Source organism: Arabidopsis lyrata, assembly GCF_000004255.2.
Source record: "Arabidopsis lyrata subsp. lyrata unplaced genomic scaffold ARALYscaffold_3, whole genome shotgun sequence".
NCBI lineage: Eukaryota > Viridiplantae > Streptophyta > Magnoliopsida > Brassicales > Brassicaceae > Arabidopsis > Arabidopsis lyrata.
The window spans coordinates 14,813,732-14,840,813 of NW_003302553.1; the positions used below are offsets into that span (position 1 = coordinate 14,813,732).

The 27,082-nt window shown below is 33.9% G+C and overlaps 6 protein-coding genes across 6 annotated transcripts; 3 read left to right on the forward strand and 3 right to left on the reverse strand.

The window, feature by feature from the left end:
* Positions 1 to 1,249: 1,249 nt before the first annotated feature.
* LOC9321890 (putative defensin-like protein 238) lies at positions 1,250 to 1,914 on the reverse strand. Its single transcript, XM_021032256.1, has 2 exons — positions 1,709 to 1,914; positions 1,250 to 1,546 (listed from the first exon to the last, which is right to left on the reverse strand). Exons 1-2 carry the CDS (start codon positions 1,773 to 1,775, stop codon positions 1,491 to 1,493), a joined length of 123 nt encoding a protein of 40 aa, XP_020887915.1. The 5' UTR covers positions 1,776 to 1,914; the 3' UTR covers positions 1,250 to 1,490.
* Positions 1,915 to 5,674: 3,760 nt separating this feature from the next.
* On the forward strand, positions 5,675 to 6,804 carry LOC9321891. The gene is made up of 3 exons (XM_002883698.2): positions 5,675 to 5,960; positions 6,046 to 6,202; positions 6,306 to 6,804. The coding sequence occupies exons 1-3, from the start codon at positions 5,847 to 5,849 to the stop codon at positions 6,608 to 6,610; spliced, it is 576 nt and encodes a 191-aa protein (XP_002883744.2). The 5' UTR covers positions 5,675 to 5,846; the 3' UTR covers positions 6,611 to 6,804.
* Positions 6,805 to 7,244: 440 nt separating this feature from the next.
* On the reverse strand, positions 7,245 to 9,614 carry LOC110230193 (receptor like protein 30-like). Its single transcript, XM_021032254.1, has one exon. The coding sequence runs from the start codon at positions 9,557 to 9,559 to the stop codon at positions 7,409 to 7,411; it is 2,151 nt and encodes a 716-aa protein (XP_020887913.1). The 5' UTR covers positions 9,560 to 9,614; the 3' UTR covers positions 7,245 to 7,408.
* A 3,755-nt stretch (positions 9,615 to 13,369) lies between these two features.
* LOC9319812 (DExH-box ATP-dependent RNA helicase DExH10) lies at positions 13,370 to 19,309 on the forward strand. Its single transcript, XM_021032253.1, has 16 exons — positions 13,370 to 14,566; positions 14,724 to 15,038; positions 15,143 to 15,247; positions 15,341 to 15,409; positions 15,653 to 15,820; positions 15,892 to 15,963; positions 16,038 to 16,154; positions 16,599 to 16,790; positions 16,881 to 17,039; positions 17,183 to 17,272; positions 17,415 to 17,507; positions 17,857 to 18,010; positions 18,133 to 18,281; positions 18,368 to 18,463; positions 18,889 to 18,981; positions 19,063 to 19,309. The coding sequence occupies exons 1-16, from the start codon at positions 13,583 to 13,585 to the stop codon at positions 19,171 to 19,173; spliced, it is 2,967 nt and encodes a 988-aa protein (XP_020887912.1). The 5' UTR covers positions 13,370 to 13,582; the 3' UTR covers positions 19,174 to 19,309.
* A 121-nt stretch (positions 19,310 to 19,430) lies between these two features.
* On the reverse strand, positions 19,431 to 23,029 carry LOC9319813 (U-box domain-containing protein 35). Its single transcript, XM_002885779.2, has 7 exons — positions 22,489 to 23,029; positions 22,326 to 22,402; positions 22,006 to 22,124; positions 21,672 to 21,920; positions 21,306 to 21,585; positions 21,122 to 21,223; positions 19,431 to 21,027 (listed from the first exon to the last, which is right to left on the reverse strand). Exons 1-7 carry the CDS (start codon positions 22,655 to 22,657, stop codon positions 19,891 to 19,893), a joined length of 2,133 nt encoding a protein of 710 aa, XP_002885825.1. The 5' UTR covers positions 22,658 to 23,029; the 3' UTR covers positions 19,431 to 19,890.
* A 734-nt stretch (positions 23,030 to 23,763) lies between these two features.
* LOC9321892 (pollen receptor-like kinase 2) lies at positions 23,764 to 26,466 on the forward strand. Its single transcript, XM_021032255.1, has 3 exons — positions 23,764 to 24,652; positions 24,749 to 25,390; positions 25,492 to 26,466. The coding sequence occupies exons 1-3, from the start codon at positions 24,022 to 24,024 to the stop codon at positions 26,160 to 26,162; spliced, it is 1,944 nt and encodes a 647-aa protein (XP_020887914.1). The 5' UTR covers positions 23,764 to 24,021; the 3' UTR covers positions 26,163 to 26,466.
* The last annotated feature ends 616 nt before the right edge of the window (positions 26,467 to 27,082 follow it).

Sequence of the window (27,082 nt, forward strand, 5' to 3'; positions counted from 1 at the left end):
ATACTATTTGTAGTTTTGTTTATTATATGTTACAGTATGATATTTAATCAATTTTCATATGTGTATTATTGAATTTTAATAAATTATCTACATTCATCGGAAGAGTTTGTAACACTTTTATAATTTCAATGTGGGCAAGATGGAAACAAAATTGCGACAATATGAGACAGTCTATATCCACATCATGTAATTTTACTTGATAATATGATAAATCCTCAAAACAAAAAGACAAATTCATAAGGAATCAAAGAATATGCGACTAAAAAACCTAAGACTTAACATGACTTCAGAAAATCATATTAACTAAACAATGTCTATTTGCTATATGGTTTCTGTCAAGTTTTGGCCCATATTACTCATGAGTTCGTCTCGTCGGCGAGAAGTCTCAAATCTCTCTTTTTCTCTAATTAGATTTCTCTTCTTTTTGCTTGATCTCCTCTTTCTTTTTCTTTCTCTCCCCCTCTCGTTGGATTTCTACACCACCATAATTTTTCTTTTTCCATATCACTATTTCTCTTATTCGTCGGGCGTCACAACCGAGTCTCACTACTACGACCCACTAGGCCACTACCACAACTGAATCTCACAACTATCACAATCATCATCACCGTCAATACTAAATCTCGCTAATTTCGACCCACCACCTTCATCAATATTTACCGCCACTACAACCAAGCTTGAACCACCGACATCAACACCAATACCACCTTCACCGCATCTTCCCCTCTTTCGCCAACTGCTCTTATTTCTTCACCTTCTTTATCTCCTCTGAAATCGGGTCGAGCTTCTTCGACAACAACTCTATTTTATGTCCATCCCCGTTCATAATTCTTAATTTGCCTCCATTACCAAATATTCTTAATTTGTTTATCTATTTATTTGTTTATCTATAAAGGTAATTATTTAGAATCATTTTTCTTTTAGAATTAATAATTGATTATAAAAAAAATTTAATTATCATATTATACAATAAAATTGTATAATTTCATAAATCTTTTTTAAATTTAAGGAAAAGTAATCTTTTTCTTTTAAAATTAGTAGATTTAAATTAGAATTAGTTAATAATTTTTTAATTTTAATTTTTATTTAATAAGATGCATATAGTTTTCTTATAATTATCTTCTTTACTTTTCAAAAATTATTTTTATAAGATATATATGTATAGTTGCCTTATAATTTTTCAAAATCTGATATCGATAAATTTGACATGTGGCACGATCCTATGAGTTACAGACTTTGAAAAGCATACTTTATATAATAAGATATATCGTTTATTAGATCAACACCAAAAAGACTTGAAATTATAGGTATTAGTAAATAGATTTTTATGAAAAAGGTATTAGTAAAACTTAGCAGCCAGGACGACCACTATAACATGTGCAGAAATGCCAGCCCTTAAATGTCCCAAGCATGTCTTGACAATCACAACGCTTAGTTTCTAGTAGTTTAGGTGGCTTCAAATCATGTAGGCACATCTTGGTTTCGTTAGTTCAACATTTTCCACGGTAACTTTGTCCAACTTGACACCCTGTTGGTTTCAATTGTCCTATTTTCAATTTACCACAAAATAGATTTAAAGATAAATTATTAGGTAGAAATTTATAAAACAAAATGTTAAAAAATTAACACTAGTTTCATATATAAATGATCAATATTTTTTAATTTTTTGCAAATAAAAAATTGAAATTAAAAGAAAATAATATGTTACCTTTAACATGGTTTAAAGCGATGAACATGAAAACACAGAAAACTATAAACCAAGTGATTGATCTCATGATTCAAAAAGATAAGATAAATCGTTATTTTACTTGCAGTATATTTTAGTCTTAAACTTAATATTGTTAAATATTTTTTTCTTTGTATACACTCATAATAAATATACTTAACACATACTAAAAATAGATTTTTACTAAACTAAATAAAACAAAGAAAACTAGAAATCAGGGAAATAAATGTGGTCGGGCCAAGTCAATCACAAGATTGGTGGTTTATTTTTAGTGTGCAACAGAATATCTAATTTGTAAAATATTATTAGTTTAAGAACACTGGATTTTAATGTAATTTAACCTTAAAATTATTAGATTTTTCGAAATTTATAACATATTATGATTTGTCATTTTAACACAAATCATTCCAAATGCTTGACTGAATACCTCCTTCTTCATCCATGAATGTGAAATGGTTAGCTGCAATTGTAACCGAAAATTTGATCTAATTACCGACGAATTTTGGATTGATCTATAATATCTAAGATAACTCTTCTCCCATTTCCATTTGTGTCTTCTTCACTTTATCTCTGCAAAACTTTAAAGGTTTACGAGCATATCTTACCACACTTAATCTTTTTTTAATTCTCAGTCCACATAATCCAACAATTGTTGCTTAGAACTGCTAAAACATTCCAACACACCTATATATATGCGTACCACTTTTAGAGTTAATCATTGATCTACCTTTAATTAAAACTTTGATATTGTCACAACCGCTCAAGATCCAAAGATGATTGTTTATTAATCATTTGACTAGACACATGATCAAATTTAGAGTGGCACAGTACGGGACCGCCCTGGACACATCAAAGTGAAACATTTGCTATGACCCCCAAATTTTTATGAAATTCTTCAGCAAAACTTATTCACAAAACAGCCTCAGTTTTATTTATTTTTACAATAATTGGCTTCAATTTTTTAAAACTTTAAAAATAACTATAATTTTTTTTGGAGCATTTGGCTCCAAAAATCTTAAGGCCAACCTGCTACTAAGATCTCTTCATATTGCAACAAGTAAAAAGTTATTAATCTATGGTTTTGTTTCATCGAAGTGGATACCAAAATGGATCAATGTTAACGTTTATAGAACAAAGGGACACGATGATAATAGATATCCTTGTCATAATCCTCTTTCCAGTTTAATGCGTTTAAACGGTTGTCAAATGATAAGCACCGATTGTGTGACTATTTTAAGTTTTAACACAACCTATTACGGTAATACCCAATAAACACATTTCTCATTAAACCCAAAGCTATCAGAATCTCTTGTAAAAAAAATCACTATCTATACTATTAATTGGGAATCACTAAATAATAAAAAACCTTTAAGTTGTAGATTATTACATAGAATGCCATTGATTTTTATAAATTTGATGAAATAAAAAAAAACATTTTTTAAATAATAGAAAATAAATCAATAAAATAATAACTGCCCAATATTTTTGGAAATAGTTTAAAAGATTCCATAATAAATCAAGTTATTTGCTGTCAAAAAATTATAAAAATTAAATCAAGTTATTAATTCCAAATTTTAGAAATATAAACTTATTTATTTTGGTAATATATTATTAGATATTTCCGGCAATCTAATTTATTGTAACAAATTATCATGTAATTTAGATTTTAATACATTTCCTTAACAAAACTATGCTAATTAATTCTGATTAGTAGTATACATGAAAAAACGATTTTAGTATTTTATTTTCCAAATATGAAAAAATATTTAGTATATTTGTCATATATAATCTAAACTAAATAGTTTCATCCTTTAAAATATAACCTATTCAACAAATAATTTTGGATTTTAGGTTCTAAATATCTAGATAATATTTTCAGTATAGATTAAATTATTTTACATTTTAATTAGAATTTAAATGATATAAATTCTGAAATATATTTTTTAGAAACGGGTAGTGTTCATTATTTTAAATATATATCACTAAAATTAATTTCAATTACATAAAAATATATATTTTAAAACATATTATAATAGTTACTATATCTCCAAATTATTTTATTTAGAGCCAAATAAATTAATATATCAAATCAAGTAAATTATTTTATTTCGTCTCAAATTGTTACAAGCTTATATTCTTCTAAATTCGATTATTTTATTTTTTTCAAAAAATATTAAAATATAATTTAAATACCAATGTTTAAATTTTCAAAGCAAATACTTCAAAATGAGAAAATATTCATTCACACCAATATTCTTATTTTTCTATTAAATTTGAATAGTTTCTTTTCTGGAAACAAACATTAATAGAATTTTGTTAACAGCTCATTACTTGTATTTGAACAATCATAATCACCATATTTGCGATAATGCATAAGGATCATAGGAAATTTAAGTTTTTTTTAATATTTTGGTCATCATAAATTTAAAATATGCAATTAAGATTAGTATTTTTCGTCATCATCCACAAATAAAAATCTAATTTCATGTACAATCTATTTCCTATAAATATTATGCATATATCCACGTCGTTGATTATCTCACAATTAATCTAAGATTGGTTTATAAATAATATATAAAATAAATATTTGTTTACATCAATCTAACCTATATTATATTCTAATCTAATAAGATTTTTTTTTCTAATTTACTCTTCAATTTCAAACTCCGAAATTTGACGTATGGTTCACAATATTAACTATTGTGTCATAAACAATATAAATTGCATTCTACGGTTTTCTGCATATATTATAATATATATACAACAATATATATCACCAAAACAACAAAATATTTTATATTTACAAAAAGTTTATTACAACACATTTTCTTAAAATTTGAAATCCCGCACATAGGTGCGGGTCAGGATCTAGTATTATATAATTCCCAACACAATACTTCATAAATGCATCTTTAGGCGATTTACTATAATTTTCGAAACAATCTTATACAGAACTGAGCATAAGCTAATATGCCTTAATTCCATCAATCTTTTTGGCATCAAAGCTTTTAGGATCAGACTTATATATCTATGGTTCCATATTTCTAGAAGAATACCATTTCTCAAAAACTTTGAAACCTATTCATATTATTTTAAGACTTTATCATATCAATTATATTATAAAGCACAAACCACTTGTGCAATCAAATGTGGACATGTGGAAAAGAAACCAAATTTAAAAAAAATTTACAAAAAATAAAGTAAACGTGTTATATTTTCTATCATCAGTATGAACTCTCCACTAACACTATGATCAAAATAACTTTTCCACGATTCCACCTCTATTTTTTAAAAATTATTATGTCTTTTCACCAAAATAATCCAAATATATTAATTAATTACACGTTACAAAAATCAACACAAATTTATGCTAAACAATACAGATTCACTTTATGCTAAACAATAAAAAATGATTTATGGAGGTGGAGTCGTGCTAAACAATACAAAATTCCAAATATAAAAATATTGTCTTCCGATTAAATGTTTTATCAGATTCATTTTCAATATTGCTCAGGAAGCAAATTTTTTACAATAAGTAAAAAAAAATTATGATAAAGTTGTATTTACATATTTAAATTGTGTTAGCAATTTATTTTTCCGTACATAGTATGAGGAAGAATACTAGTCTCTGAATATTTATTAACCAAACGTTCCGTGTATGTTACAAATAAATTTAAATAGATGTCATAATCTTTGCACAAGAAAAAAAAAAAAAAAAAAAAAGATGTCATAATCTTTAATCTATAAGTATAACACGTTTACATTTTACAATAATAATTCCTTTTGTGACGTAAAATACTTTTCAGACAGAAAAACAAAAACAAAAATTGTGAAACTGAAATTAAAATCGGTTAAGGTGGAATCGTAAACCGGAATTGACGGTTTTCTAGATTCATCTAGAATATCTGAGAAGGTCCCTTTCTCCTTCCACCTGTTTCTTCTTTTCTCTTCTTCTTCGCTCTTCTTCTTCACTTACCTCTGCAAAAAAAAAAAACTTTAAAGCTTCTCTGCCAACAACACTCTTCATCTCTTTCAAATTCTCAACTCGCATTAACCTTATCCTTCTTCGATCTCGTAATTTTGCAAGAAGCTTCCGTTGCCATTGGACCAGAAAAAAAACATGGCGGGATACAATTGCTTACCGATGAAGATGAAGAGGAAAGAAATTGACAGAGTTAACAACGATTTCTCAGATTTTTCACTCTCTTCTCCTGCTAGGAAGATTCGTCGTTTGGTATTATTCGTCTTTCCCTCTTCTAATTTTGATTTCGAAACCCTCGTTTTTGATTACGTAGATGATGAATTGAATTGTATTTCAGGATTTGGATTTGCCACCGATTATGGAGGAAGATGAAATCAAATCTGTTCCAGTTAATGAAGAGAGAGCAATTGTTCTTTATAAGCCTCTCCACCATTATCATCAACCTTCTAATGAACACCTTTTTGTTGATAGAGACTTCATTTCTGGGTTCAAGAGTAAGTTCTTTTGTATTAGGTCACTCAGACTTTGTGGTTTGTGATCAAAATGTGAAGAGCAATTCTGATAAGTTGTGTTATTGCCTTTTACATTGTTTTGCAGATAGATTTTTGCACGATGGAGCGGTAGCTGATGATCTTTGTGATGATGATGACGAAGAAAAACGCAAGCAGCAGGCGGTTGTTCGCTGGGACCGATCCCAGTTTCAGCCCTTTGAGCCAGAGATTACTGAGTTGGATGGTGAAGATGCGATGATGGAAGAAGCAGCCATGGATGTGGAAGAAGCATCTTTGCCACAGCAGCCGCAGCTCACGGGAGGGTTGCTTCAGTGGCAGCAGCAACAACATCATTGTATGATACCACAGCTTCCCCAAACTAACTCTACTCCTATCTCTTGGTACCGATGACTTATATAGTAAATGTAGAAGTAGGATTTGTCATTGGTAGTTGTGTCACTGTATATCTTACTCTATTGCTAGGCTTATCAGTTAATGTAATTGAATATGTTTGGTTAGAGTAAGAACTACAAGTTTTCCTTTAAGAAAGAAACTTTTTGTTCATTGTTTCTCGTATGAATCTGAGGTTTCAATTGATTAGACAATAATGATACGAAGCTAGTAGTCTTTTGTCGAGAATTTATCGTAGAAAAAGGATAACTCTTCGGAACTAGTCACCATCTCATCAAATTTTTGAAGTAAAATAACTGTCTCATAGACCTAAAACTTGTCCATTCTGGAAAACTGGATGTATGCAAATGGGCATAAATAGTTTGGTGAGAACTCGGTAGAGACGCAATGCTGAACAGATGATGCAAACCGATTTTAACATTTAGTCTTTTAGATGGATAGATTAACCAAGTTTCTCATGCATTTTCTATTCCGGTTTGCTCAGCCGGAATAGAAAAGGGGATTAAATATCGAATTAGCATTACTTCCCCAAGGATCAATAGCTCATGATCATAGATATTTTTAATCTTGGTTTCCTATAATTGATAAGCAAAGACAACTTGCTTGTTTAGTAAAAGAAAAAAAAAAAAAAAAAAACATTGTTATTTCATTACTTGTTACAAAACCATAAAACAGACGAGTACAAACACTAATGAGTTCGAGAAACAACATCTGACAATTTATCACAAATACAAACACTTAAAAAAAGACTACAAGAGATGGTGTTCAACGACCTATTATGGTGACTAGAGGATTGTATCAATAACATTTTTCCATGAACCACTCATAATTATGTGTAACAAATATATGTCCAATCACCAATCCGCAGAAGAGACCAGGTCCATAGGCTATTGCTGCTGCTATCCAGTTAATCTCTTGTTCTTCTGTCTCCGACAACTCCTCTGATTCTTGTGGTGCTTGATTTGGGACATGAATTTTTCCACAAATTTCCTCTAGACCATAGAGTTTGGGGTTGTCCATGAATGAAGAACAATTTTGACTTTGAAATTGTGTACCTCGCGGCACTGAACCTTCGAGATTGTTGTGGGAGAAGTTCATGGTTGACAGAAAGGAGAGGCTACCAAGATCGCGAGGAATCTGACCTGACAACTGGTTTTGGGATAGATCTAGTTCCTCGAGCTTTGTTAAATTTGCCAATGATTGAGGTATACCACTTGTGAATGCGTTACCTGACAAGTTGAGAAGACGCAATTCTTTCAACAATCCAATGGATCCAGGGATTTCTCCACAAAATCTGTTTTTTGAAAAGTCAATAGCTCTAAAGTCCCTTCGGATCCGCTCAAATTTTCTATTTGTTCCTTTCTGCACCATTTCCATCGAATTACTATAGCTAAGAAGATCAAGCGGTATGTCCATATACGGCTCAAAGATGTTATCTTCACCAACTGATGCGTTGATCATTTTACGCCAATTTTGAAAATAGAAAGGCGGCAAGGTTCCGCTGAAATCATTAAGCGATATATCGATGACTCTTAAACTTTGAAACCCAATGGATACGTTAAGATGGTATAACGGCCCGTAGAATTCATTTGATCTAAGGCTGAGGACGCTTAAACGTGGCAGAGAAGTCAACCAAAATGGAAACTTGTCTTTGATTCTGTTTTCTTCAACATTCAAATATTCCAAACTTTCGCAACTGACCAATGATTTTGGAAATTTTCCCTCCAACTGGTTGCCACTAACGTCAAGTGACAGTAACATAGTAGCATTGACAAATATTTCAGGAAGAGTTCCGCTAAGACTATTGTTACGAAGAATTAGAGCCTTAAGATGCCGACAATTCTTTAAACATGTAGGAATTGAGCCGTTGAAGCTATTGTTGGAAAAATCTAAGAGCAATAGCAAACTAATCTTGCAGATCCAATTGGGTACTTGTCCTCGAAATGAATTCGAATTAAGATCCAATATCCACATAAGCGTAAATTCATCATTGAGAACTTCCCATGATTTTCCAAAGCTACTAAAAGAGTTGTGAGAAAGCCTCACTGACGTCAATCTCCGTAAGCAACCTGGTACTTCGCCTTCCAACTTATTGTTGGAAAAATCAATATCAATGAGCCGGTCTAACTTTGATATACACCTAGGGATTGACCCAATGAAATTGTTGTATTTAAGATCTAAATCTCCGAGATGGGGAAATTCACATGTAGAATCGGGTATTGGGCCATTGAATTGGTTATAACTAAGGGATAGATAATATAGCCTAGACGTTGAAGATGCATTCCCAAAATCCATAGGTCCCTTGAAGTGGTTACTCCCCAATAAAACAAAATCTAACGAAGGAATCTTGAACAAGGATGTAGGAAAAGGCCCGGAAAATGAATTTTCTCTAACATCAAAATAATCCAGGTTTTGGTATCCACTCATGTCATGTGGAAGCATGCCGCTGAAGTTGTTGTCGCTAAGCTCCAAGCGCGTTAGTTGGGTAAGATTTCCAACTGAAGCTGGAAACTGACCAACTAATTTGTTATGGGGAAGCACAAGATCCGTGAGATGAGAAAGGTTTCCTAATGAGGAAGGAACCTCTCCATAGAGTTTGCAACCAGAAAGGGATAGTATACGAAGATGTTGGAGTTTGAAAAGACTACTATTTGTTTTCAAAGAGTTGTTGAGATAAAAGAAGTCAAGGACAAGTGAAATCACCTTGCCAGATTTAGTGTCGCATGTGACCTCCTCCCAAGAACAACAATCACTAGTCTTGTTCCATGAACTTAACGATCTTCCATTAACCTTTGCGTTATACTGAAGAGTCGGAAACTCATCTTTGAATTCAAGAAGAGCATCCCTTTGATCATGGTGGCAATGGTGGAGCTTAGGAGAAGCAAGAGTGTGGAGTAGAAGGGAAATCAAGCAGAAGAAATAACAATAACAATGGCTTTGAACCATCATATCTTTTTTTTTTTTAATGGAGTATAGTTTATGTAATGATTGTGTGGCTTCAAGTCTTTTATATAGAAAAAAAAAAAAACTCTTTTCATTTGTGAAACTCTTGACTTGGAAAGTCTTGCGTCAACTCGTCTAATTCGGTTGATTTATGGAGTCTTTTCAATCTCAGTTAATATGTTGTGTTGCATATGTTTTAGAGGCACACTTTTAATAGAAGAAAAGTATCTACACGAAATGTTTTGAAATACAAAAGAGATAAACAAAGAAATTGATAAATAGAAAAGATAGATGGGGGACCATCGAGATAGAAGAATACATAAATTTGTGTGCGTCTAAATAATGCCGTGAGAAATGGGTAATGATGTGAAGAATAATGTTCATAAGTCTCTTTCTTCATGAGGTGGCACTTACGTATTCTCTCCAAACATCAAACCTTTTGGGCGTAAACAAGTCTCTGGCTCGATCAAGAAACATATATTTCTTATTCTGTTCGCCAGACCTTATGTTTCACTAGTCTCTCACATATTTTCTTCAAAAGAAATCTTTCTATTTCTGCTCGATCATATTTTCATGCAATGCATATGATTAAAGAAATAATTAACTCGAAGACAACAAATCTGTTTGAAATTAAATTTCCGATATTATGTTCTCAAGGCCCAAGACAATGATAAATTTTAGTCCATTATTTTCCAAGTTTAATCCCACGCGCAAGAGAATATTTGCTCAAACAATTGGCATATAAATATAGAGATGTTAATAACGTTCTATATACGTGTTTACACGTATACAAATACTTTATATATGTCTTTATATGTATATAAATGTTAATAACGCTCTATATATGTGTTTATATGCATACGGATATTAATAATGTTTAGTGTACATGTTTACATGTATACAAATATTAATAATGATATATATATATATATTTACATTTGTACATAGATCCAAAACTTAACACTATAGTTGTTTATAACGCTTTATATATATGTGAATACATATATATTTTTTTGCAACACAGTTGCATGCCTATTCATTGTGTGTCTATTCCATTAGGTTAGTGGTTTAAACTTTCAAATTCCCGCCCAACAAGTTGCGTTATAGATTCAAAATTAAAAGATTCGAAGACAGTCCGTCAGTTTGCATTTAATATAAGCCCCCTCCTTCTTTCTATTGCCGCGTAAAGGTCACTTCTACACAGAGCATTTAATAATTGTAATTTCGTATTTTTTTCCTCCCCAAAAGTTAATGGCGCTATCACACGCGCATGACTCCGTAACCTACTAGTTTTATTGTAGTTTTTTTGAAGTTGAGGGCCATTGATAACGTTTGATTTTTGTTTGAGTATTATTACCGAATGCCTTACTAGCTGTTCCATTTTTACCTCTGCGCAAATTCACTCATGATTAAATATACTTTTTTTATGGTTAAATATTTCTAGAATTATTCTATCATAATTTCTGTTTAGGTGTTTTGGATATTCAGGATTTTTTGTTTATGAATAAGCAGATACTAACCCATGTTTATTAAAATTTTAATAAATTATTTACGATTAGATTTTTTCCACGTCGATATCTTTATATCGTAAAAAAAAAATGTGACTATTATTATTATACAACATCATTGTATGATACCACAGCTTCCCCAAACTAAATCTACGATCCTATCTCTTGGTACCGATGACTTATAGTATAATGTAGAAGCAGGATTTTGTCATTGGTAGTTCTGTCACTATATAACTTATTCTATTGCCAGGCTTATTAATGTTATATTTTTGTTGTCAGGGCACAAAGTAATTCAATGTGTTTGGTTAGAGTAAGAACTACAAGTTTTCCTTTAAGAAAGAAACTTTTTGTTCATTGTTTCTCGTATGAATCTGAGATCAATTGATTAGACGATAATAATACGAAGCTAGTCACCATCGAACGAGTGCTTTCTCGAGAATTTATCTTAGAAGAAGGATAATTCTTCACAACAAGTCACCATCTTATCAAAATTTTGAAGTAAAATAATTGTCTCATAAACCTAAAACTTGCATATTCTCGTAGAGACACAATGCAAACCAATTTTAACATTTAGTCTTTTAGATGCATTGATTCTCCAAGTTTCTCATGCATTTTCTTCATAATTCAAGAAAATATCAAAATTTGCTTTAAATTGATGAATTGACAAAAATGTAAATGGTGAACCAAGAAGTCTCAAAAGTCAAAACATTCAAGAAAATATCGAAATTTGCTTTATAGATAAGAAACAGCGTAGGAGAATGAGGAAAGCGGATGGAACAAATGCTTGAAGTAGGAATTTTTTTAAGTATATAACCTTTTCATTATATGTTTTTTTTTTCATATAAATCTTCTTTCTCTTTCTATCTTTAGTTTTGTTTTTCATCTATATTATTAATCGAGAATGAGGGGCAGCATTTTTTCCGCAAGTTTTTATTATGCGAGTTTTCATTTTGTAATTTATATCATTATGCGATTATATAATGTTCCCGATCAAAACCGAAAATTCGTAGAATGAAAATCGCATGATCAAATTTTATGCTAATTGGATACATTTATAGAATGGCGGAATATATTTTCGTGACATACACAACTATATACTAATTTATTTGCATAATAAATTTTTACTTGTATTTATTTTTAATATTATACAGATTTTCATGATTGATTAACACATTAAAAAATGCCGTTCCACTATTATATACGTTACCAATCAGAACCATAATAAATAGTAATACACAACAACGAACTATCGAACAATTGGGCTCAATTGGCTGGAAAAAAAACCATTCTAAATATTCAGAGCATCTCCAATGGTAGACATCCATGGAGTGTCTCACAAATATAATATTAATATTTTTATGTTTAATTTATTTAGAGAAACTCACACTAAAATTCTACTTCCATTGGTGAGATATCTCTATAGATGTCTCATCAATATAATATTTATATTTTTATATTAAATTTATTTTTTAATAATATTTTTAAACACATCAAATTATATCTTAAATATAGTCATTCAAACTAAATAATTATATTTTCTATAGAAGTAAATAATATAATGAATATTAATAATTTTAAAAGCATTAATTAATAGTACTATTTATTATAAATAATATATTTTTAAAACCACAATTTAACATAAATTGAATTTTAAACAACATATCAAACCATAATAAAGATATATAAATTAAACAATATGATTAAAATTACACATCATTTTATCAAATAGATTTTAATTATATTGGACATTTTGTAAATAATGACAAAAGATAACACATTATTTATAAAAATATCAAAATATTGACAAAATATCAGATTATTCATCTCATATTTATTTTCTAATATTATAGTATTTTATTAACTAAAAATAGAAATTTATATTTATATTAACCTTAACTAATATCAATTAAAAATAATCATAATAAAAAATTTAAACTCTTGTATAATGGAGCTTGATATATAGATAATTTTATTTTATGAATTATAGAAAAATAAAAAATAAAAAATAAAAACTTATAAACTATTTAATTGATATTATAAATCTTAGAATAATTAAATTTAAAAGGAAATTGTTAAACCAATCTAGGAGTGACATGTGTATGAGAGAGAGAGTTTCTCACAATGTCTCAAATGAGAAACTTGTATCAAAATGTCTCAACTTTTTTGATTAAAAAAGTATTTTTTTATTTATTTTTGATTTATTTTTAATATAGATGTCTCATGTAGATGAAAGTGGTCTCATATGGGCGAGAAAAAAATGTAATTGGGCTTTTCCTTAACGGATTTGAAAGTGAGCCCAATTAATTTAAACCCTAAAAACTCCGTAAAAAAAAAAAACAGCCCAAAACAACAAAAACCCGTTTTCTTCGTTTTTACTTCAACGAAACAAAGCTCCCGCCGCCGCCGTTATTACGACCACCACCGTGCGAAACCCTAAATTTCTGCCGCTTTAAATTTCTGTCCAGTTGATTCCGATTTGTGAAAGATTTGCAAATTACAAATTTTCTTGTTGGAGAAATCTATGAGTGCCCAAATGGAAGAACCAGAGACTCTCGGCAAAAGAAAAGTATCGGAAAGCTCAAAACTTTCCGATGAAACTCCGACGCCAGAACCAACAACGAAGCGTAGAAGCCTTATACGTGCTTGTGTACATGAAGTTGCTGTTCCCAATGATTACACACCAACGAAAGAAGAGACGATTCATGGGACGCTTGATAATCCTGTCTTCAATGGAGACATGGCCAAGACCTATCCTTTTAAGCTTGACCCTTTTCAGAGTGTATCTGTTGCTTGCTTAGAGAGAAAAGAATCGATTTTGGTTTCTGCTCACACTTCAGCTGGTAAAACTGCTGTTGCTGAGTATGCTATTGCAATGGCGTTTAGAGATAAGCAGAGAGTTATATATACTTCTCCTTTGAAAGCTTTGAGTAATCAGAAGTATAGAGAGTTGCAGCATGAGTTTAAAGATGTTGGTTTGATGACTGGTGATGTTACTCTTTCACCTAATGCTAGTTGTTTGGTTATGACAACTGAAATCTTGAGGGCGATGCTTTATAGAGGCTCTGAAGTTTTAAAGGAGGTTGCTTGGGTTATTTTTGATGAGATTCATTATATGAAGGATAGGGAAAGAGGAGTTGTTTGGGAAGAGAGTATTATTTTCTTGCCACCTGCTATTAAGATGGTTTTCCTTTCTGCCACTATGTCGAATGCTACTGAATTCGCGGAATGGATATGTTATTTGCACAAGCAGCCATGCCATGTTGTGTACACAGATTTTAGGCCAACTCCTCTGCAGCATTATGCTTTTCCTATGGGTGGGAGTGGACTGTACCTAGTGGTTGATGATAATGAGCAATTTCGGGAGGACAATTTCGTTAAGATGCAGGATACTTTCCCAAAACCGAAATCTGTTGATGGGAAAAAGAGTGCGAATGGCAAATCTGGTGGTAGGGGTGCTAAAGGTGGCGGTGGCCCTGGTGATTCTGATGTTTACAAAATTGTCAAGGTATGAATATTGTTTATGGTTGTCCTATGTTGCAGCTTGTGATGTCGAGCACACCTCATACTTCTGCTCTTGAATTTTTACTTTACTGCTCTGAGATGGTACCAAGAGTGTAGTATCAAGGCACAAGTTATATATTGACACTTATTTGTTGTTGTAGATGATCATGGATAGAAAATTTGAACCAGTCATCATCTTCAGCTTCAGTAGAAGAGAGTGTGAACAGCATGCATTGTCAATGTCAAAACTCGATTTTAATACAGATGAAGAGAAAGAGGTTGTGGAACAGGTGTTTAATAATGCAATGCAGTGCTTGAATGAAGAGGATAGATCCTTACCTGCCATTGAACTGATGTTGCCACTGCTCCAACGTGGTATTGCTGTCCATCATTCTGGTCTTCTTCCTGTCATCAAGGAATTAGTGGAGCTTCTTTTTCAGGAAGGACTTGTGAAAGCGCTTTTTGCCACAGAAACCGTAAGTGTTTTGGAATTAGATTGTCTTTTTCAATTGTTTAACTGATGTTAAACTCTCTGTTGTGCCAATTAATGATTATTGCTAAAATGCTGCTGCTGTATCAGTTTGCTATGGGTTTGAATATGCCTGCAAAAACTGTCGTGTTTACTGCTGTTAAGAAGTGGGATGGTGACAGCCATCGGTACATTGGGTCTGGTGAATATATCCAGGTGGGTGGTAGTTTGTTGATACTAGTGGTGATTTTAATTAAATGGCACAAAATGACATTGTAGTAATTGGCTGTTTATATTGAATGCTTGTAGATGAGTGGCAGGGCTGGACGCCGTGGAAAGGACGAACGTGGCATCTGCATTATTATGATTGATGAACAGGTAATTTATAAGTAATTTTGGTTGAATGTAATTTACATCAGTTACCGGAAACCAGTAAATTCCCATCCAAGAAGATCCCGATATATCTCTGCCTAATATGGTTATGTTACATAAAAATATACCACAGCCTTTTTGAAAAATTATATGCACCAAAGAATAGTAGCCTTTATAGTTTATACTGTCTTCGAAGAGGTTGGTTCAAAATAATTCCCTTCTTTTTTTTTTTTTTGTGTTATTCAACAGATGGAGATGAATACACTCAGGGACATGATGTTGGGCAAACCAGCCCCTTTGCTTAGTACTTTTAGGCTGAGTTACTACACAATTTTGAATTTACTCAGTCGTGCCGAAGGACAATTTACTGCTGAGCATGTTATAAGGCACTCGTTCCATCAATTCCAGCATGAAAAGGTAGCTGTTGGATGTTCCTAATTTTATCTTCAATTTTTTAATGCTAATTTACGGTGGTGTTCCAACCTCAGGCTTTACCGGATATTGGGAATAAAGTGTCCAAACTTGAAGAGGAAGCTGCCATCCTTAATGCTTCTGGAGAGGTGCTCTCAGGAAATTCTAATATGACGTCTGTAAGATTATTTTGGTCTGTTCTCACTTCTTTAATTATTCGCAGGCGGAGGTTGCTGAATACCATAAGCTACAACTTGACATAGCTCAACATGAAAAGAAACTTATGTCAGAAATAATAAGGCCTGAAAGGGTGCTTTGTTTTCTTGATACTGGTCGGCTGGTAAGTATACATTAAGTTCAGATTCTTGATCAAAGCCTAGAGATATAGAGTCATTGATTCCATTCTGCAGCCTGCAAATGGTAGTTTCGTTTCTTTGTTATTAATGATTTACTGATTATAAACTCATATACGTTCTCATCTATTATCAGACGAGGAAAGTTAGGAACCAAGTTCTTCAATACTTTTTCCTCTCTAGCTATTCTCGTAGGTTGTACCTAGATCGTTACATGTTAATCACCTTCATTTAATGTTTTAAAGATGAATGCTCATGGGTTGTTCATCACACTGTTCCTCTATGTTATGAAAAAAGTTTCTTTCATGGTTTGGTACTTAGTTCAAAAATTTAAAAGCAATTATTCTGTGGGAATGTATTGTATATGACTGTAAGTATTTGAAACAACAGGAGCTTCACAGTAACTTACTGGGACAAATGTTTATGTGCAGGTTAAGATAAGAGAAGGTGGCACAGAATGGGGCTGGGGAGTTGTAGTTAATGTCGTTAAAAAATCTTCAGTTGGAACTGGTGGCGGATATATAGTAGATACTCTGCTTCATTGCTCTACTGGTTTTAGTGAAAATGGTGCCAAGCCAAAGCCATGTCCTCCCCGTTCTGGGGAAAAGGGCGAGATGCATGTGGTGAGCAAATTTTCATTGTCACTGGACTTGCATGTTATTCTATTTGCATGAGTACTGGAGTTTTGAGAATTTTGCTTTTGCGGTAATTAGGTTCCTGTTCAGCTACCCTTAATTTCTGCTTTGAGCAGACTAAGGATATCCGTTCCTTCTGATCTTCGGCCAGTAGAAGCAAGACAGAGTATATTACTTGCAGTACAGGAGTTGTCAAGTCGCTTCCCTCTAGGGTTCCCAAAACTCCATCCAGTCAAGGTTTCTTTTTAAGCTGTTAAAAATGACTTAGGACTCATCCATCTCGTATAGCATACTGTGTTTTATGCTAGGCTTCAATTTTTGAACTACTGAATTAGCATAAGATGACATTCAGGTCTCATTGGATTTAAAATAATCTACAGGATATGAATATTCAAGATACAGAGATAGTGGATCTGGTCAGCCATATTGAAGAAGTTGAGCAGAAGTTACTTGCTCATCCGATGCACAAGGTCTTGCTGCGTGCAGTATTCCTTTAGCTTCTTATTTTGCCTTTGAATTTAAAGAAATGACGACAATTATTTGTGAAAAGCATATTGAGAACGAAAGCACTTTTTTCAATATTTATATCGTCTCATTTTTTCTGTGTTGCAGTCTCAAGATGATCAACAAATAAAGAGTTTCCAGAGGAAGGCGGAGGTGAATTATGAAATTCAACAGCTCAAATCAAAAATGCGTGATTCCCAGGTATATGACGTACTTGCTCATCCATAAATAAATCATGCATGGAATCCTTTTTATGAGTGTTCTATCTGCAAGGAATATCTCTTTTTCAGTAGAATTTTACATGGCATGATAAATTATGCTTGATCCAATTTGTTTGTGCTGCTTTAAATTTTCTTGTTTTTGTTTCTTTATCTCAGTATAGACTGGAATAGTGTAACAGGGTGACAAGTTTTACGTTTCATCCCTCTCTCTTACTTACACAAAACAAACACATTGTAGAATGTTCACTGCTTACCAGACTCTGCTATAGTTTTAAGATCTCTTTTCATCCCTCTAGTGTCTTATAGCATATTTTTTTTTATCTCTGCAGCTCCAAAAGTTTCGAGATGAGCTTAAGAACCGATCTCGGGTATTAAAGAAACTTGGACACATTGATGCGGACGGCGTCGTCCAGTTAAAGGGACGAGCTGCATGCTTGATAGACACAGGGGATGAATTGCTTGTCACTGAACTGATGTTTAATGGTATGAAAACTGACTTGGCTACCCAGTTCTAAGTTTAGGCCTTTTAGATGACTGTGGCAGTGTTTATTGGTTGTATCACACTATATATAATGGTGTTGTGTTTACATTAAAATCCCTATCAGGTACTTTTAATGATCTGGATCATCACCAAGTAGCAGCCCTTGCAAGCTGTTTCATTCCTGTAGATAAATCAAATGAACAGGTCAATTTAAGGAATGAACTTACTAAACCATTGCAGCAGCTCCAAGATAGCGCACGGAAAATTGCGGAGGTAATTTAATTCCCCAGCTAAAAGCTTGTTTATTTATCTGCCCGAGCTATTACTTTTTGGAATCTTCATTGTTTTGGTGATGCCAGATACAACATGAATGCAAACTGGAAATTGACGTTGAAGAGTATGTGGAATCCACCATCAGGCCTTTCCTGATGGATGTTATCTACTCTTGGTCAAAGGTTGGTATTAACTTTTTTTAACAGACGATATATAAACATGAGAGTACTTTCTGTGGATAATCATGTGTCAAGAATTACCCTATTTTCTCAGTAGAACCAAGGAATTATTCGATAGAATACCTAACTCTCCGGAACCACCTTTACCCACTAGTCCAAGTCTGTAGATCCACCCTTTATCGTAATCTTTTACTCTAGCTAACTCGACTACTATGTGTGAGGCTGACATGGAGATATTAAACCTTTGAGCTCTCTTTATGTCTTATAAGCTTAGAAAAATGAAAACCTGAGTAATATACTTCAAACTTGTTAAGTAAAACTTGTGTATTATTAACATTGAATGTCAATTTGTTCTGCTAGCTACTTGTTCCTTCCTGGATCTTGAGCTCAACAGAAATTTGATATTCTCGATTGTTTCTCTTTGATAGGGCGCGAGCTTTGCAGAGATTATTCAAATGACTGACATATTTGAGGGTAGCATCATTAGGAGTGCTAGAAGGCTCGACGAGTTTTTGAACCAGGTAACATCACCAAACTCTATGTATTACATTTCTGTAAACCTCTAGGAAATCTGATGACACTTTGATTGGAAATTTCTTCAGCTTCGAGCTGCAGCGGATGCAGTTGGAGAAAGCAGTTTAGAGAGCAAGTTTGCTGCTACTAGCGAGAGCTTGCGACGAGGTATTATGTTTGCAAATTCGCTCTACTTGTAAGTGCTCTCTTGCCATGAGACACAACAACATCGCTCCTTAGAGAAATGCTTGTTTGTACTTGCCAATGTACTCATTGATCTCGAATCACGATAGCTCTTTGTTTGTCAACAAGTTAGATAATGATGAAATTTGCAGAGCTCGTAAGGTATATGATTATATTCTAAGTTAACCAGTTTGAGGCTGGGATGGCTTGGTAGTTTCAACAGTGGTTTTGCTCTTACTTGCATGAATCAGGTTTCAACAGAATGAATCTTAGAAATTTTTATGGTGACCAAATCTTCTTAGAAAGTGGACTGCCAAATAATTTTAAACAAATCTTTATAGTAATCGACTTCTCGTTGGAATATGGATCTGTATTAAGCTTCAAACCTTCCTCTTGACTAGGGGATTCTTCATCTTTTCACGATAAAAACATGATGATGAGTTTTCCTTATTCCTTCTTCGGTTCTTCCTCGACTTGTTTTCTCTACCCTACTCTTTCCTCAAGATGTTGTGCTGTTATTGCAACTCTCATCATATGCATACTTGTTGAGAGATTGGTCGCTTATTATCTCCTGAAAATAAAAACAAAAGAAAAGAGGAAAGAAGATGGTTTAGTAATCAAGACATGTTTCCATATAATTTGAAGTGAAAATAAGTTTTATTTGCTTTGATGTATTTACTTGGATTGAAGTTGTGGATGCTAGATTGTCCGTTTGGCTGTTATTCCGGCTGCTTTTACGTGATAAGCATGTTTTTTTCTGCTAAATCCATGAGCCTTTTAAGCTCAGGCAACACAACATTTCCCAGGTCAGGTCTATCTTTCCGCCTTAATGCTGCGCATTGTAAACCGAGTTTTGCTAATACTAAGGCCTCTTCAAGTGGCCAATCAGCAACAACAGGGTCTAGTACCTCAGAAAAATTTCCTTCCTCAATTGCTCTCTCAACCTGACTTGTCAAGCCCATTGGTGGCTTGGCTGTAAGTATTTGCAAGAGCATAATCCCGAATGAGTATATGTCCGATTTGGTTCCAAGCATACCAGTTTGTTGGTATTCTGGATCAATATAACACAATGTTCCAGCAGCGGACGTCATTCTATAATGTGATGCGATGTCATCAACCAAGGGAGCTGGGACAAGCCTAGCCAACCCAACATCAGAGATCTTGCTGACCATGTGCTGGTCAAGTAATATGTTTGCTGGTTTCAAGTCGCGGTGCACTAGTGGCTCTGGTTTTAGCTGGTGAAGGAAATTAAGACTCGTGGCGATTTCAGCTGCAATGCGGAATCTTAGCTGCCATGAAAGCACTGGAGAGTTGCCTCGTCTAAGGAGACGATCTTCTAAGCTACCATTGGCCATGTATTCATAGACTAAACACCCGTATTCCGCGCAGGCTCCAAGCAGCAGAACCATATTTGGATGTCTTATACAGGTCAAGACTTCCACTTCTTGCTGGAACTGTGATCTTCCTTGTGTTGCATCCGGTCTCACAACTTTTATCGCCACTGGTGTGTAATCTAGAATACCCTTGTAAACAGGTCCATAACCGCCTTCTCCAATCTTGTGACTATCTGAGAAATTTTCTGTTCCTTCTTCAATCTCCTCAATCGTGTATTTTCTATACATTCTATCACTATGAGTTAAAGAATGCATTTCTTTATTGTTATCATCGACTTCTCTCAGAGCTGCCGTTTCGATTTGCTTTCTCTTTTGAGCTTCGATTTCTGCCATTCTATGAGCTGCCGCTAATGCTTCCATAGCTGCTCTGCTCTTTGCCTTCTCATTCTCTGCTATTGCCAGCGCTGCTTCTTTGGCAAGTATTGCTTCTTCTAGTTTATGTTTTCTTTCCTCTTTCCACTTGTGTAACTCAGTAGTCTGGAAAAACATAGATTCATGTCTTAACATCATATAAATGGATGATTATTTCAAGAATATATGTATATGTATGTATGTATGTAGTTATATATACCGTCTTCTTAGCTGCGATTGCCTCTTTGCATGCACTACTATACATGTCCATTGTATACTTTAGCTCTAGTTTTAGCCTTCTCATCTCAGATTCTACATCATCCTGTAAAAGTTTATAGAGTAATCAATAAATATTAATTAAGGCATGAAAAAATGTGATTAGTAAATTAGTTTTCTTAATTTACCTGGCTATGCATTGATAATGAGGAGAGTCTCCCACTTTCTTGTGAACTTGTGGAGAATGCAGAATAAGAAGAACCCAAATCTATGGACTGCTTATCTGATGAGCTTGAGGATGTAGCAAAGCTGTCTCGGTTGTCTTCAAACTCTGAACTAACCGAGAGGCGAGACGTTGGGAAAAACCAATCCACGCTTGGCCTATCACTACTCATAAACGATAAGTCGGAGTCTGTCACTGAGGCTTGGTATGTCCCTTGATCATATTCTTTTCTCAAATATGGACACCTATTCATATTATTATCACTCAGTTGCATGCAAAAGATTATAAAATATCATAAGCATGTTGGTAAATTATCAGGATCAAAACATACTTGATCATCTCGATCTCGTCTTGTGTACTTTCCACTGATTGAAGCCTTCTCTCAGTTCTAGGACTGGAGTTGTTGTTGCTGGCATTGCTCGCCCGAGCTGGTAATTGTGGACGTATTGTGCAAAGTGGAGGAGGTGAAGAGGTAGCTGATCTAACGGACGAGATTTTACCTTTAGAGATTGCATAAACTGTACAGAAATTGGGTGCTCCTTTCATCACTGCGCTTGTAACATCTACCGCTTTGAACCGTCTATCGCAACACACACACATTTATTAAATATAAGACATTTTTTGTATTGACAAGAAGAGTAAATAACAAGAAGATATCTTCTTACTTTAAAAGAGTCATCTTAGATGCACCGAGTACTAGAATATCGATTGCATTCTCTTGCACATACTCTATGATTCCTTTTGCAGCATCATCGTCTTCCAATACTACCTCTTCACAATTTATCTGTCAACAATACTCTCAATCTTTAACATTTTTGACCATCCCTCTCCCTAATTACTTATTAACGAATAAATTAACCTAATGATATTAATAGAAATTTATGTGTTTTTAAGTGATAGTTTCGATAGATAATGTTTTCATGTGAGAATCACGATAATACTTCAAACAAATTGATCAAGCGGGGCGCAAGGGCGCAAAACTCACGTCTTTTCTAGTGCAGAAACAACGGAATGGAAGAAACAATTCCTTAACGTCATCTCCAGACTTATTTGGTTGAGTCCCTACATCAACATTATGATGTTTTATTCAAAGGTAAATTTGAAACAAAGTTGATTAGAAAATGTAGAAATGGGCATTAAGGGATTACCATTATTAGCAAGGGTTTGCTTGACTCTGACATGGACAAGAGTAAGAGTCTCTCCTGGTGTCAAAAGATTATCAACAGCCCATTTCAATGCAGCCTGACTTCCTTTGTCTCGATCGATAGCAATTGCGACGCTTTCGTCTCTTCGCTCACCGTTTACCATCTTCACCATTTCCAAAAACTCTTGCAAAAAAAACAGGATTTCTACAATTTGGTTATAAATGCAAGATATTGGGTTACAAAGGCGTTGGAAATATATGCCAATATTAGCAAATAGGCAAGATACAACCAGCTTTTTAACTCTCTTTTCGGTTATGTTTTGTTGCCTTCCATCGTGTCTTTTCTAGTTCTTTTTGTTGTAGGAAATGCTGTTATTTTATAACTGAGATAATATTTTGCATATCTCGAGCTGTGTTTGGTGGTAACTTAAAACTGTAGTAAATTTATACACATCTTTCATTAGCATTCATGCTTTCTATTTTTATCTAGTTCTTATCCAACTTCTATACATTGTATTCGCATATGTAACTTTCTTTCATCAATAACAAAATATTTACTAAACGAAACACATTACTCTTTTCCAGTGGCGGACCCAGGAATTATCCTTTCCAGTGGCGGACCCAGAAATTATTTTTACCTGGATCATAATTTTATATTGAAGATGTAAGAAATAAAAATTACTCAAATATTGTCAGTGAGCAGCCTCGAACCCGAATTAAGGGGTGTCAAGAGCAAGGGATTTGCCAACTAGAATGCTAATCCATAGACAATATGTTCACGGGTGACATGATGTTTTCTAAAATTTTCGAATCTTTTGATTTTAGAAAATAATATTAATAAGTAAAAAAATAATTATTATAATTCATCATATTCATATTTCATTATGCCCTAAAAAGAAAATATTTTTTTTAAAAAAATATTACTTATTTACTTATGTTAAAAAAAAAATTAAACATATAAGATATTACTTATTTTATTTAGTACTTATTGAATGTAGCAGATTTATAGTTGATTATGTAAACTGCAATTTTTTACATGCATGTGCCACTTCAATATGTTTAAAACGTTTTGACACATGACATTCATATGTCGATGGTTTATATATATTGTATTGGCTACAAACCTCATGCATGATATGTTCAACGTCGAAAAACCATATTAGTCTATTATTCCCATCCATGTGGAAGGAAATATAAGAAAAGTAAATCAAAAAAGAAAAAAAAAACACCATAGAAACAGGAAGTGTCTAAAGTTCCACCACATATATATCTCTAAGTGACTTTCTCAAAAACAAAGACTTCGTCAACACAAACTTTCTTTTGATAGACCACAAATATTTCTTGTGTTTGTCTATTCTTGGTATGCTTTGATACAGACCTCTCTTCTTCATCACTTGCTCTCTCTCTCTTTCTTTCTCTTTCGCTCCTCTGCCATTTCATCCCATCTCAGATTATCGTCGTCTTTGGTCATCTCCAGAGACTCTCCTTGCATCTTCCTTTAGAGGGCGCGCCTCCCGTGCGCCTTCTTTTACTGGTTATGGAATCCACATGTCTCCTCTTCTTTTCCATTGTATCTATCTTCTTCGTGGCTGCTCATGGCTTATCAGAGACCGAATCTCTCTTGAAATTCAAGAATTCTCTTGTTATTGGGAGAGCAAATGCTTTGGAGAGCTGGAATAGAAGTAATCCTCCATGCAAATGGACTGGTGTCTTGTGTGATAGAGGCTTTGTTTGGGGATTACGACTAGAGACTTTTGAGATCTCCGGCTCTATAGACATCGAGGCGTTGATGGATTTGAAGTCTCTAAGGTCTCTTAGCTTCATAAACAACAAACTTAGAGGTCCATTTCCAGAGTTCAAAAAACTTGTTGCTTTGAAATCACTTTACTTGTCAAACAATCAATTCGACGTAAAGATACCTAAGGATGCATTTGATGGGATGGGGTGGTTGAAAAAACTCCATCTGGAGAACAATAATTTTAGTGGTGAAATTCCAACGTCTTTGGTCAAAAGTCCTAAGCTTTTAGAGCTTAGACTTGACGGGAACCGGTTCACTGGACAAATACCGGAATTCACACATCAACCACACATGTTAAACCTTTCAAACAATGCATTGGCAGGTCAAATCCCAAATATTCTCAGTACAATGGATTCAAAATTGTTTGAAGGTGAACCAATTTTATTCATTTTTGTTATAAGTCTAAACAAACCACAATATATAATTATTTTTTAAATATAGAAAACCATGTTTTTTTCTTTGGCAGGAAACAAAGGCTTATGTGGGAAACCTTTGGATACAAAGTGTACTTCTTCTTACATTCTTTCCCCAGAGCCTAAGTCAAGCCCCAAGAAAAAATCATTTAAATTTTTGTACATTGTAGCTGTAGCGATAGCAGCACTGGCTGCATTACTCGTAATTATTGGATTGATCATCTTCCTTTACCGGAGACGAACTAAGAAACAACCACTATTGTCAGCAGAACCTGGACCATCAAGTCTACAAATGAGAGCTGGAATCCAAGAAAGTGAAAGGGGACAAAGTAGCTACCATTCACAAAACCGCGCTGCAAAAAAGATGATTCATACCACAAAATTGTCATTTTTGAGGGATGACAAGGGAAAATTTGAGTTGCAAGATTTGTTGAAAGCATCGGCAGAGATTCTAGGAAGTGGATGTTTCGGAGCATCGTATAAGACACTGCTTTCGAACGGATCAGTGATGGTAGTGAAGAGGTTTAAACATATGAATAAGGCAGGAATTGAAGAGTTCCAAGAACACATGAAGAGGTTGGGGAGGTTAAACCATGAGAATTTGCTCCCCATTGTGGCTTATTACTATAAAAAAGAGGAAAAGCTTTTTGTTTCCGATTTTGTTGCGAATGGAAGCTTGGCTGCTCATCTACATGGTATAATTTGCTTTTCTCTCTTTACATTTTCATTAGCAAAAACTACTACTAAATCATTTTTTGCTTATGATTTGTGTTTTTTGTTCTATGTATAATTTTAGGTCATAAATCTTTAGGGCAACCAAGCTTGGATTGGCCAACAAGATTGAATATTGTGAAAGGTGTAGGAAGGGGACTTTTATACCTCAACAAAAACCTACCTAGCCTAATGGCTCCTCATGGTCATCTAAAATCATCTAATGTTCTTCTCAGTGAGAAATTTGAGCCTCTTCTTATGGACTATGGCTTGATCCCAATGATCAACGAAGAGAGCGCGCAAGAGCTCATGGTGGCTTACAAATCCCCAGAGTACTTAAAACAAAACCGTGTGACCAAGAAAACCGATGTTTGGGGGCTCGGGGTACTAATCTTGGAGATTCTTACAGGAAAGTTACCTGAAAGTTTCCCGCAAATCGATAAAGAAAGCGAGGAGGACCTAGCCAGCTGGGTGAGGTCGATGTTTAAAGGAGAGTGGACACAGGAATTGTTTGATCAAGAAATGGGGACAACAAGCAATTGTGAAGCACATATACTCAAACTCTTGAAAATTGGACTGAGTTGTTGTGAAGTAGATGTGGAGAAAAGGTTAGATATAAGAGAGGCTGTTGAGAAGATAGAAGATATGATGAAGGAGAGAGAACAAGGAGATGATGACTTCTACTCAACATATGCGAGTGAAGCTGATGGGAGATCATCGAGGGGAGTGTCAAGTGAGGGAATTAACTTGTCATGAAAATGAGATCGACAAAGCCAGCAAGTAAATTTTCATGCAAGAGTTGTGTCTTAAAACCACAACTTGGTTGGACATAATTGATGTCGACACCTCAATATACGGGATCCCTTAACGTAGAAAAAAGTTGGTTTTGAGTTGACGTGTGATGTTATTGTGGGAATTTTATCTGCAAGAAAATAATGTAGAGGACAAGATCTTTCTTACTTTTTAACCAAAAAGCAAGAGACAAACCCAAAAAAAAGCAAGGGAATATGTAGAAACTAACCATGAAAAAGAAAAGAATTAAGAAAATAGCCATGATGTACAGTATCTTGTCGGATGAGCATATAAAATTACTTAAATATCTTTTTCTCATCTTCTACCTCTCATTTCTCTCTCATCCAAAAACACAATTTGTGATCGTCTTTGCCAGAACAACTCCGATTCAATCTATAGTCCGAAGTTTCGCCAGAAAATTGATGGTTTTGTCTCTCCCTTTCATTGAATCTCTGCCTTCGATCTCCCTCCTCATAACGGTTTCTCTCTCCCATCAGCGGTCATACTTCTCTCCGTGTTATTTGATTCTCTATCTTACGCCTAATCTCTACCGGATTTATGTTGCTAGTTTATCTTTCTCGTCGAATTTTTGTGCTAACAGTATCTCACTTTCTTCCTTGGAACTCCGCCGCCGAAGATATCTCCATTGTTCGCAAGTTTTACTTTTCCAGAATTTGTGTATTTTTTCTCGAGGCACCGGTATCTTTCCGTTTTACACACGATCTTTCAATATGCCATGCGATTTTTTCTTTCGACATGCTATTTTACAAAGATACATGAGATTTTTCCAAATTACAAGTTGTTTCTTTCGTTATTTTTATTTGATTCATGTCATTTCTAAAAATTTCATGTTTCTTAAAAAAACCGTCATCTCTATATCTACA

Coding starts and splice junctions, on each gene's coding strand:
- LOC9321890 (XM_021032256.1), bottom strand. CDS start 1,775: ATGAGATCAATCACTTGGTTTATAGTTTTCTGTGTTTTCATGTTCATC. Junction 1,547..1,708: donor CGCTTTAAACCATGTTAAAG/GTAACATATTAT, acceptor AATTGAAAATAG/GACAATTGAAACCAACAGGG.
- LOC9321891 (XM_002883698.2), top strand. CDS start 5,847: ATGGCGGGATACAATTGCTTACCGATGAAGATGAAGAGGAAAGAAATT. Junction 5,961..6,045: donor CTAGGAAGATTCGTCGTTTG/GTATTATTCGTC, acceptor ATTGTATTTCAG/GATTTGGATTTGCCACCGAT. Junction 6,203..6,305: donor CTTCATTTCTGGGTTCAAGA/GTAAGTTCTTTT, acceptor ATTGTTTTGCAG/ATAGATTTTTGCACGATGGA.
- LOC110230193 (XM_021032254.1), bottom strand. CDS start 9,559: ATGATGGTTCAAAGCCATTGTTATTGTTATTTCTTCTGCTTGATTTCC.
- LOC9319812 (XM_021032253.1), top strand. CDS start 13,583: ATGAGTGCCCAAATGGAAGAACCAGAGACTCTCGGCAAAAGAAAAGTA. Junction 17,508..17,856: donor CAAAAATGCGTGATTCCCAG/GTATATGACGTA, acceptor TTATCTCTGCAG/CTCCAAAAGTTTCGAGATGA. Junction 18,282..18,367: donor GCGCACGGAAAATTGCGGAG/GTAATTTAATTC, acceptor TGGTGATGCCAG/ATACAACATGAATGCAAACT.
- LOC9319813 (XM_002885779.2), bottom strand. CDS start 22,657: ATGGTGAAGATGGTAAACGGTGAGCGAAGAGACGAAAGCGTCGCAATT. Junction 22,403..22,488: donor GCAAACCCTTGCTAATAATG/GTAATCCCTTAA, acceptor ATGTTGATGTAG/GGACTCAACCAAATAAGTCT. Junction 21,028..21,121: donor CAATCGCAGCTAAGAAGACG/GTATATATAACT, acceptor ATGTTTTTCCAG/ACTACTGAGTTACACAAGTG.
- LOC9321892 (XM_021032255.1), top strand. CDS start 24,022: ATGGAATCCACATGTCTCCTCTTCTTTTCCATTGTATCTATCTTCTTC. Junction 24,653..24,748: donor GGATTCAAAATTGTTTGAAG/GTGAACCAATTT, acceptor TTTCTTTGGCAG/GAAACAAAGGCTTATGTGGG. Junction 25,391..25,491: donor CTTGGCTGCTCATCTACATG/GTATAATTTGCT, acceptor GTATAATTTTAG/GTCATAAATCTTTAGGGCAA.